General features: G+C 33.8%; 1 protein-coding gene across 1 annotated transcript; it reads right to left on the bottom strand.

The window, feature by feature from the left end:
* Positions 1 to 1,073: 1,073 nt before the first annotated feature.
* Positions 1,074 to 10,853, bottom strand: LOC114176893 (zinc finger protein ZPR1-like). Its single transcript, XM_028062081.1, is given in 17 exon segments — positions 1,074 to 1,422; positions 1,920 to 2,025; positions 2,586 to 2,677; positions 3,431 to 3,539; positions 4,193 to 4,282; positions 4,350 to 4,420; positions 5,087 to 5,153; positions 5,245 to 5,422; positions 5,807 to 5,934; positions 6,023 to 6,066; positions 6,069 to 6,081; positions 6,623 to 6,679; positions 7,046 to 7,090; positions 8,939 to 9,020; positions 9,112 to 9,152; positions 9,477 to 9,521; positions 10,630 to 10,853. Coding segments are annotated over 17 exon segments (1,407 nt in total). The 5' UTR covers positions 10,756 to 10,853; the 3' UTR covers positions 1,074 to 1,309.
* Positions 10,854 to 11,915: the final 1,062 nt, after the last annotated feature.

The following is an 11,915-nucleotide window of genomic DNA, read 5'->3' as shown; positions in this document are numbered from 1 at the left end:
GGGTCATGAAATGAAAGGTAATGGTGATGAAGGAGTGGATACTGAGGGTGACATGGTGGAAGTTGAGGGTAATTAAGTGAAGGGTGAAACTAAATTGAAAAAATTTAGTTAAAATAGGAACTTATTTGAACAAAACACAAACAAACATAATTTTAAAAAGTCCACATAATGCGAATAGTGTCATTTGTATATTTTGCCATTATCAATTTTAACTGTCATAGAAAATGACCAAGTTGAACACAATGTAACAAAATATAAACCTAATTGATAAAAAAAAACAAAGACCAAATTGGACCAAAATAGTATTTAAGAAAAAAATAAGAGATAAATTATATGGCTTAGGTAAATTATTAGTTAACTTTTATGGTAATTTTCCTCTAATACTTATGAGCAAACGAGAGTTATAGATAAAATTTGGATTTATCCCTTTTATAATAAAATTGTTGTAATAAACTTTATCACAAATAAATAAATAAATAACAAAAGTAAAGATATGAAAAACGAAATCAACTTCTTAATTCAAAATTAACTTTTATAAGCTTAAAAATATAGATAAACTGCAAGATAGATTTTAGGTATGATTTAAAGTTTTCTAATTTTGATAAAATTGATTTCATAAATTTTAATTTCTTCAAAAACTTTCTATCTAAATAACATTCTATCATGAATTGTATAGAATATTTCATGAAGATAAAGGTTCCAAACAAAGAATAGGTGTTTCCATTGTTAACCGGTCCCTTTATTAAGAACACTGATTGCCATGAGAATACTGTTTTCAATGAAATATAATTTATGCCATGTTATTTAAAACTAATAGAGAATAGTTATAACAAAATCTTTACTTACTAACTTCACCTTTAAGAATATAATGTTAATAATTAATTACAAACCATGAATATGTTCAATATCCGACCAATCCTAAATCGACATTCTTCAAAATATCCAAGTGTATCATTTTTTATACTAATATATTACAACATTTGGTCTAAAAAATAATATCGCACGCATGCTAAAAAAGGGAAAGAAGAAAACATTTGCTCTAAGAAACAATCTCAGGTGGCCACAAAACCAGAAAAACAAAAATAAAAAGCAATTAACTTACTAACTCAGAATAAGTTACATCTTTCAGCTGAACTATTCTAGAAGGATGATACAAGTTAATGGGGTTACATTATAATATATCAATAAGCCAATGAGACTCAAGACAACATACTTTTCCATTCTTCTCTCTCAATGATACCAAACTATCACATAAATACTTCCATTTGTTTTTGTTGTGGGAGTGTGAGGAGAGGAAATCACATGATGTTCAGTCAGTTTTAGAAGTATTGGTTGGTGCAGAACCAACTTCGGCAGAAGAGGTGTCCATATCATTCAGACCTAATTCTTCGTTTTGTTCCCATGACCTCTCGTATTCCTCAACTGGAGAAAAACACCGTGTTAACGACATTTCCAAACAGAAAGCCACAATACATGACTATATTTACATGAAAAACTATTCATCACACAACATTAAACAATCCGAATCATATTTTCACATACAGCACATTAGACCCATTCATCACATGAAATCCAATTTGAAGCCTACTCAGGGCCCCCCACTGTAAAGCAAAGGAAATGTCTGAAATAAACTTATTTTGTTTGTTCACATGATGGTCTATTCTGGGTTCGTGGTTTCTAGAGTTGAATCGAATCAGATATTTTATGGAATAAAAAACTTTCCACTATGTATAGAAAAAGAAAAAAGACAAGGAACATTTATCATGTCTATGATGCCAAAGATATGGATAGTGGATGAAATCAGTATAAGGATAGAAATGGAAAGGGGATAAAACAGATATTCACATATTCAACTCAGAAAATGTCAACTTTATCTGCACAAAGTATAGCTTTATTTATGTCTGAGTTGGAAAACTTACATGCTAATTGTTTGTCCTCTTTCAGGTCATCAGTTGCAGGTGCTATAAAAGAATTGGCTAATGCATCATCAAGAATTAGAGTCCAAGCTTCTTCCAAGCTAAGAAGCTGCATACAATGAAAGGATGCACATAAGAAAAATTGGGATTAAGACCTTGAACCAATAGGTTTAAATGGGTTAAGTAAAATCCAAGCCTTCAAATTCAAAGACAGGAAGAGACCGATGCAGTCTATTAGTTGTTGGTATTAGAGAAACATCCAACAAGTGATGTAGCTCAAAAGTAGCATGGAATATGAACCAAAGGTCTTTGTTGCTCAGAAAGGGACCTATATCGTAGAATGCATTTGGTTAAAATTCCCTAAACCCTTTTTCTCTTTGTTGTCCATTTCTTTTTTATGATAAAATTTATCAAACTGAAGTGTCAAAAGAGGAACAGAACAGGAGAACGTCTCCTCCTAAAAGAGAACCAGATATACAAGACGACCATGTTAGAAATACAAAAGAAATTACAATGCCAGATGTTATGTATTGCACCTCTTCCCTCTTTTCCCAGTCGGCCACAAAACATTGTGCAAAGAATAAATATAAAAATTGCAATAATAACCTGATAAATAGAATTGTAAAGTGGAGAAATTTAAACCAACTTTCATAAATAGTCACGTGTTACCTTGTTTAGTCTTGTTTTAAAGTCTATCCACTTGCTTCTACTATTTTCATCAAGACTATCTCCAAAAGTAAAGCCATGGACCCTCTCAAGGCCTGAACATGCAAATCGCATCAAATTATATTCTACTTTGATACATTCTAGAAAAAATAATAGATTATAAGTTCAATATGTTTGCAGTCTCTAAACTTGGACGCTTAGAATTCATCCATATCCCAAACTTCGATACATTTTGATCCCCAAATTTTGAAAATGAATGCATATAGTAATTTTAACTCAATGGCCTAAAAAATTGTGTGTCAGACACATTCCAAACTGCTATTTGAGCTGGAAAGTGTCAAACAATATAAACAACTCAAACACCAGCTTGAAATGCCATTTGACACGTCACAACTTTAATGCAGTTCGGTTAGAAGGACTATATCTATTTATTTTTAAAGTTTGGAACCAAATTGTATCCAAGTTCGGAAGAATGATCAATTCCAATTTTGCGTCAAGGTTTAAGGACTAAAAACATATTTAACAGCAAGAACATCATAAACATGATAAAAGAGAACAGTTTAAACTCCACCTTTCCAAAACAGAAAATTTGGCATTTAGAAGACTTTCAAAACATATTTGAGATAGATTTTGGAATGAGAGAAACAAATAATGACGTTAAAGTGGTTTAAAATTGAAAGATCTATTGAAAAGAAAAATGTTTTCATCATTTTCTTACAATTGAATCTGAACAAAGTGTATTGGTACTATGATGTCCTTTCCTTTCACAAAGATGACTCCTAATCCTCCTATCTCATTAGGATGCTGTCTAGATTATAGTTTATGTGATTGATAGAATGGATACTTACTGTCACCAATTCTTGTGATTAAACCTTCAACAGTGGTAACTATTCCTCCAAGGGTTCCGCTTGCCAGCTCCAAGTCAAGTTCCGGAACTTTTACACTTGCAGTATCAGACTAATCGAACCAAACTACTCAGTCAATAGATATAAAAGGTATAGATGTCGGATTGCATAATGTTTAAATGGTCCCACCTACATGGGTACCATCATGACATTTTTCACAGGTTATCTTTACAAGCAAGACTGTATGTGTATCATTACAACTTTTAACATATCACTGAAAACAGAACATGTTCATGTTAACGTTTCTAAGTTATCTTTTGATGAATCATTTCAGCCTTCTGATAACCCCAAAATGCGAATTTAATTCCTTAAAATGCTATAGTTCCATGCAAGTTAGATGTCAAAATAAATTGAAGAATAAAGCAAAATTTTAAAGTGGCACTGAAAGAGCTCTCATGATTAGTTTCTATACTTAGTTACTTTACACTTTCAGCAAAACACTTTCAGCAAAACAAGTTTGGAAGCTTACATTTTTCCCTACATTTGAAGGCTATAACCTCAATAACCAAAACCCAAAGTACCTTCTTTTTAATGAGATTTCTTTTACTGATCCCAATTTGCAGTAATTGCATACTAGAAATAAGAAAATTACATGCTCCCTAAATGCAAGGATAAACTACAAGATCCATCATTCATCCCTAAACATATATAAATAAGAAAAATACTGTGTTGAGATTAGTTAAGATCACGAAAAGAATAACAGACCTTTATTACATCACGGCTAAGGTCATTGACATTCTTCACAGAAAGAGTAATTGTTTTTCCCTTTTCAGGAATTCGTCCACCAGGTTTCAACTGCAAGGTGAAAATTAATTATATTCCAGCCCTAAAAAGACAGAGCCACACTCAAGAATCAGCATACCTCAGAGTTGCGGTAGCCACAGACATCACATGTGGATGCCATAACAATTACTTCTTGAAAGTAAGGAATATCTGTCCATTGTTAAGCTCAACAGTGTGGAAGAAATACCAAGAATTGTTCATGCAACAATATAGAATATAAAATTGGCACTTGGCATTGACACTGTCATCAAGAAAGCAAATAAATATTATCTAGTTTTTACCCGATTGATCAGAGTACATGTCAACATTGTACACAAATGTTTCATTTTGAAATTAATGATGAGTAGATTAAATCCATAGTCAAGTTTCTGAAATTTGAAAGTAGATCATTTTCAGGATTTTTAATTGAACACATGGTTAACCAACAAATATTCAGCACCAAATCGATGACACTGAGCTTCAAGTTTCAACTTAAATATATGAAACAGAATCAAAACAGAAGTTGAAATAAAGAAAAATCATCCCCTATATTTTATACAATCAGTTTACTACAGACCAAAAAAGTGACTAAAGCTCCAAATTTAAACTCGAACACAAACATGGAATCAAAGAAAAATAAGTCCCAATAGTTTATCTAATTTTATTTTATCCCACAAAGCTATGTACTCTTGCATACACAAAAATATAAATCCTCTTTAACCCAACAAATTTTAAATTATAGTTGGCATCAAGTTTAAAATGACAGAATCCTTCTAAAGAAATGTAACATAATCAAACAATATCCCAAGGGAAATATTGAAAATGCTAAGAGGATACTGGTGACAAACATTCGAGTCTCACACTTAGCAGCACAGGCACCACAAGTAGATGGGAAAGTCATCACCTGTCAAGAAAAAGCAGCAATTTGGCACCGGGTGAACAAACAAATAAGGCCAAAGCTCAAAAAGCATAACTATATAGTTCAGCAATTGTACCTCTTCTGGTGCAGTATATCGAAACAAGGCTTCAGCCATTTCTGCACTGTTACTCTGAGCGTCAACATGAGTTCCTTCAATCTGTGTGGAGTCAACAAGATATCCCAATGATGCTTGCTGCTCAGGAGTTCTCTCATAAAACTTGATCGTCGATGACGGATCAGATGACGGTGCAAACCTATTCAATGTGTTCTCCATTTATTTAAAATAGTACCAGATAGTGGACTAATATTACCAAGTACCAAATGCCGGTACAAGTTTGCCTAATCAACAAATATATGTTTGTCTTGACCAATTCCAATAAGTTAAAAGATACAGTATGGCATGATTCAGAAAGGCATGCATCTAATCTAAAGTCACGCACAAGCACAATGTGACTAAACTTGAGCCAATACAGAGGTCAACACAATTTACAAACTAAACCACACTCATCTCTTGAACAACAAATCCAGGAGGTTGCTCCCCATATGTTATCACTACCTTAGCCTCTACTTTCACAATCTCTTCTCTATTAAAATACTTTTATTCATTTAAAAAACATCGACAAGGTATAATTGCTTACGGGTTTTCGATGAAGCTGTTTCCAGCAGGATCATCAAGAATAAAGGTGATGGCTGATTCTCCTGTTGCACAGGCTTGCAGTTTCACCAAGAACTGATCAATTGCTTCAGCTGTCTCTGGAGCCACTTTCTAGCAGGTAGAAAACAAAACAATAATTAAGTTATTTAAAGAGAAACTAATATTCGAAATAAAAATATAGTGCAGAAACAAATAGTACTTTGCGTTCCTCTTGAAGGGCCTGAAGTTCATCAGCTGCTCTCAAAGTATCCCTTCCACCTATAATTACAGAGCAAAAGATGTAGTTGAATAATTTGACTACAAATTTTCAACAGTTCAATGTTCATGAATTTTCACAAAAGGAGCGTTACAGTTCTCTGATGCCCACAATTTACATTTCCAGTTGTAGAAACTAAGAATAATATTCACGATGGGCATCATCCTGGCTACAAAATACAGGGCGCATATGGAAACTGCCAAAGTTATGATATGATTGAGTCGGACCTAGAGCTTCAGAAATCTAAACTAAATCAAACAAACTAAAAATCAATAGACTAAATGTATAGCAATCTCTTCCTTTTAATTCAGCAATTGTTTTGACCAAACACATTGACATCTTTATTCACTTGATGACCATACACATGCGGAGTACATTTAGCCATCTTAAAATAAAAATGCAGTGTTGAGAATTGAGATTTCCATTGACAAAAGAAATAACAGGTCACTCCCCGCCCTACCCAGAAAAAAAATTGAACAAGAAAACCTGTCATTGTCAGGAACGGAAAACAACAAAGTAAATTGAAATATGTATCAGAAGTACCGTTGACAGACTACCACGCTGAGCCTCTGGTGGAATCTCAAAATCCAGTTCAGGTATCTGCACAATCATACATATAAGCAAGGTGCCCTTTGAATAAATTTATTACAAAGTAGACTATGAATTTCCAATAATAGAGCTAGATGAGTCACTAAAATTTAGAATCAACATTTTAAATTGCTTCTTTCACAAAAATATCTATCTTTCTATCTAGATAGATAGATAGCAGATAGATAAATAGGAAGGTAGGTAGGTAGGTAGATAAAATGAGTTCAACTAAGATTATGTGGTTTAGCCCTAAGACTTCAAAGAGACAAGAATCATTGTGTCAATGAACTAAAAAATTTTCAAGATTACAATCTAAATAGGAAACATAGTACACAAGTTTAAATAAATATAAAGAAAACAAACAACAAATTTAAATACCTTAATGGTAGCGGATTCTGATTTAACCACTTGACGATTTAGCATCTACATTCAATAAACTTGTCAGACACTTGTTTAAACAAATTATCATAATGGTACACAAAAAAGACAAGCTTACAAACAAAAATACAATAATCCCAAGTAAGCATACATAGGCCATAATTTATTCTCTACGGCTATTGCCTGGAGAAGGTTCTGTTCCATGCAATAAGACCTACTGGTTAGTGAAAAATTAGTTAGTATATGCATCAATGTTCTACCAAGGACAATTTAAATTTTCATATTTCTTTCTATTTTGTATGTTAAACATGCATATTCTATTTTCAAAAAGCCTCCTAGCTTCATAATTAGATCTGTAAGCCCAGTTTGACCATTTCCTTTATAAATATGGTGAGAAAAGGGGCAAGAAAGAGCTGAACTAGGACTGCAGCATTCTTTCCAGATTCCACCACTGAGGTGCCTGTCAAACTTTATTCAGTAAAATGGTCACAATATACCAGTCATGCCAGTTGCAGTGTTTTTAATTGCAAACATCATCATAGGGTGCTAAGACTGGCAAAAGTCACCGGCAAAGTTCTTTTAAAAGTTCTTTTAAAATTTGAACGGATGTCCTATGGCCTCATTCAGAATGGATTTTAGTTTTTCAGCACTGTTTTCAGTTGTAAGTTTCAAAACAAAGACAATATTAGTAGTAGAGATGATGATTGTTTTGGCAGAAATAGTGATAGTAGTAGTAGCAATAATGATGATGGTGGATGTGTTTCAAAATTAAGTGAAAAATTATTCCAGCTCCATTTTGGCTAAATGCATTTTGTTTTGAAAATTGCAGTTGAACTGAAAACCCACAATCACCCAAAACGGGGCTTAAGATGTTTCAATGTCTAGACTAAAATTTTTACCAGGTTGAGTACGGAAGAAGACTGAAGAGCACAATCATGCTCTAACTCACCATTACTGTTTTTACTAAGCTTCTCATGATTAAGTTTTGCCATGCATTTATATCATTGTATGCATGCTTATCAAAATTGAGAGTACGAGTTAAAACAAAATAAACACTCCCACACCCTCTAACATAGTTAAATCAAACCTATAGGCTCGTGCAAAATCATGTATACTTTGAGTTTTGGGTTGATTTACTGAGCTTGGTTGGACAGTTAGAGAAAGCCAAAACTGGCCCTGAATCAATTTGTTTTGGGCCACAATATATTTAGAACACACCTTGGGGAACATTTTGTGATTCACTAGTTCTCTCTTGTTAGTCTCTGTCCATTTGGGTGTTGACTACCAGCTTCAATCACATTCTCCTATAACAGGAACAAATCTCTATTAGTGGAAGGTGAGTTTGCACTCACTGTGATAGGCTTTGATACCGTTAGATATTAACAATATCTTATATTATTTAACAATATCTAATAGATACCATTTTAGAAAGTGAATCTTAAATTTAATTCAACCTCACAAATGCAGCTTGTAAAGTGAGGATTGAACCAGTTATATACTATGCATTGGCCATATATCCCTAGTCAATGCAAGATCTCCAACATGATCTATTTTGTCAACAGCCTATGATCCTACAAGGTAAATATTGATTCTAACACCAATGGTTTTCTAAATAAAACATGGATGCTATTTAAGAGAAAGACGTCGGCAAAAGTATGAAAAATCATCCTTCAAACTAGGGCAGTCACTAGTGTCAAGAACCTCAGCATGGACATTAACTGAATGGGAAGAAGATAGCTGATAAAGAGTATTGGAGTACCTCCACCCACATCAGTATTGTATGTACCCTGATTACTACATGTTTTAGAATTCATCTAGGGGCCATATATGTTTTGTTATATTATTTATAATAATCATTTGGGGATGGGGAGTCGAAATTTGAATAAACCCAACCTTCTGCTTGCCTGATGGGATTGCCAAAGTGTAACGGCAACCACGTGGTTGAATTTCACCAGCAAACTGTACTTCATTGTTCCTAACAGATAATAATCAATAACTTTTGAGAAAGATCAAAGGAACCAATAATATTCAATGCACGAGAGGAGGGCATAGACTAAAAGGCTTACCTTTCACCACAGTGTGGACATTCAAAAGCTGATAACAAAATCTGCAGGAAAGGTAAATGTGGCGTGAGTTATATTTAAGAAAAGAAATGGACAGACAAAACAAAAGAAACAGCAGAAAAAAATAACAGTATGTAATATGATCGATCATCTAATTTGTGAATCAAGAATGCTAATTCATTTAATTGAAATATGTAACAAAAAACATCAGGAAAAAAAAAGTGAATGAGGCCTAAGCATAAGGATAACAAAAATAAAGGTGAAATTTAACTACATATATGATATATCCCAATACCTATCAATGAAGGAACAAAAACAGTAACCACTTGCCAATCACAAGAGCAAAGGGAGTAAAAGACAAGACATACCTTTCTGAAGTGAGGAATTAAAGTCAATAAAAATCTTGTAATCCCCTGATAAACATGACAGAAATTCAGGTCAGGTGATAAAATTTAAAAACTTTGGATGACGATGCAATAAATAATTTAGGTGTACTTGAATCATTTCTTCAGTAATAAATAATTGTTTCATTAATTTTTAACATGGTCATGGATAGAACAACATAAAAGATGAAACACAAAAAAATTTAAATATTCATTACTCAAGTACTCGGGTAACAATGTCGCTTGTAAATAAATGAAATGCTAACAATTCTACCAGTCCTAGTCCGTAATTAAGAGCTTAATTGAGTTCCCATTACATGAAACTTCACATCAAAAATTCGATTATTAAAATAAACTAGAAAATAGTTTACACTGATTATTTTCTGCCAAAAGCTTATGCTAAACAAATAGTACTATTACAAGTCACTTTTACAAACTTGGGCAAAGTGAAAACTACATTACCTCATTCAAGCAGTTGTAAGTTAAAAGCGGTATTCACCACCACCCCACAAACCCCAAACCCCAACTAAACGCATTGATGGATAAATTAAACACACCACCGGCTCATAAATTAAACGCATCGAAGCAAGAGGAGAAAAAAAAACAAGGTGCATGATTTAGAACATCAGAAGGTTCACCAACAAGAGCAAAAAGAATGGTGTACTGAATACAAATTAAAAGCATTGACGCAGGAGAAGAAAAAAACAAGGTGCATTATTTAAACTTCGTCAACATTCACCGAGTAATTACGAGGGAAGAGAAAAAAAAAAGCGTAAACATGATTGAGCATTGTACATATTATATAAAAAGCAATGACGAGAAGAAGAAGAAGAAGAAAAAACAAATGAGTAGGGCATGTATTTCTAATGCTCACCGGGTAATTTACGATGGACGCCAAAAGAAGGAGTTAAAGTAATCGAGTATTGAATACAAAATAAACGCATTGACGCAGGGGAAGAAGAAAACGAAAAGCTAACATCGCAAGGTTCACCGAGTGAAGAAATAAAGGTAAAGAATGGAGAATTGAATCCGTGAGTTAACCACGCCGGAGATGCGCGAAAAAGTAGAAACGAACACGATGAATTCATTGAAAAGCCAAAGGAAAAACAAGCGGTGACGGAAAATGGGAGAAGCTTACGTTTTCACCACAGCGCATGCAAAGACTTTCGAGGCTATAGAGAGGAGCGTCACCGTCATCAGCTGAAACGGCTTCCACGACCGATCCTACGTCCACGATTTGCTCGCTTTTCGCATTCCCTTCCATTACTCAATTCCACGCTTCCTTTCGCGTTATTACAAGAACCCTCAATTTCAACCAGTGACGAGAGTTCCTGAACTGCTGCAAAAAAAAGGAGAATTCTATGTTTTATTAGCCTGTTTTGTGTTGGGGAAGACGCTGGAAGGAACTAGGGTACGGGTTAAGTTATTCGGGTCGGATCGGAGCATTTTATGGCCCAAGTACTTGGATTCAAATGTCGAATTTAGGCTGATCACACTTAAGTGTGTTTCGTTGGGAATATGAATTTCAGAGAAATCGAAAATAGATTTGTGTGAATTGGAGTATATGAATTTGTATGTATTTTTTTTAGTGGATTCAGGCTAAAAAGAATGGATTTAGAGATAAGTTTTATAAAAGTTAGTGAAAGATCTGATTAATGTGATAGATAAAATAAATTATAAAATTAGATAGAATTAGAAAGTTACAAAAATACATCTAATGGAAACAGAGAATGATTTTGTAATTTGATATTATAAAAATAATTACAAATAATTAATAGGAATTAAAATTATATGAAATTTTAAAATAAAAAATTTAAATTTTTATGAATGTAAAAAAATTTATACAATTAAATTTTAAAAAAAGTTATACAATTAAATTATAAACAATGTTATACAAAAAAAAGTTTAAAAAAAAACACACACACGACACCGATTACGTAACTGGTGTCACAGTCACCGATTACGTAACCGGTGCCACACATATACAATGCACCACACCGGTTATGTAATCGGTGTGCATACCCTTGAATCCACCACCATTCCTCTGTCATATGTACGAGCTTCATCCCCCACCACACTCCACCATCTCCTTCATCTTCGTCCACCATTACAGCTCACCACCTCCTTCGTCTTCCTCCCCCACCACACCCCAACACCTCCTTCATCTTCATCCCCGACGATCCACCATAGTGCCATTTCACTACACTCAAAAGCACACACTACTTTCTTTCCACCAGTGCATTCAATTCACTCACCTTCGAACGATTTACACACCACGGTGGGAATGTCCAGCTCCAAAACATCCACGAACGAGGGGCAATTTTGTAATGTTATATGAAATATACGCAAATCACCTCAGTTTTGGGTGGATGGATTAAATCCTCCATCCCCAAATTCACACTTTTATTACATATCGCAGAAAAG

This window comes from Vigna unguiculata, chromosome 3, assembly GCF_004118075.2.
Source record: "Vigna unguiculata cultivar IT97K-499-35 chromosome 3, ASM411807v1, whole genome shotgun sequence".
Taxonomy (NCBI): Eukaryota; Viridiplantae; Streptophyta; class Magnoliopsida; order Fabales; family Fabaceae; genus Vigna; species Vigna unguiculata.
This window is presented reverse-complemented; position numbering and strand designations above follow the sequence as displayed.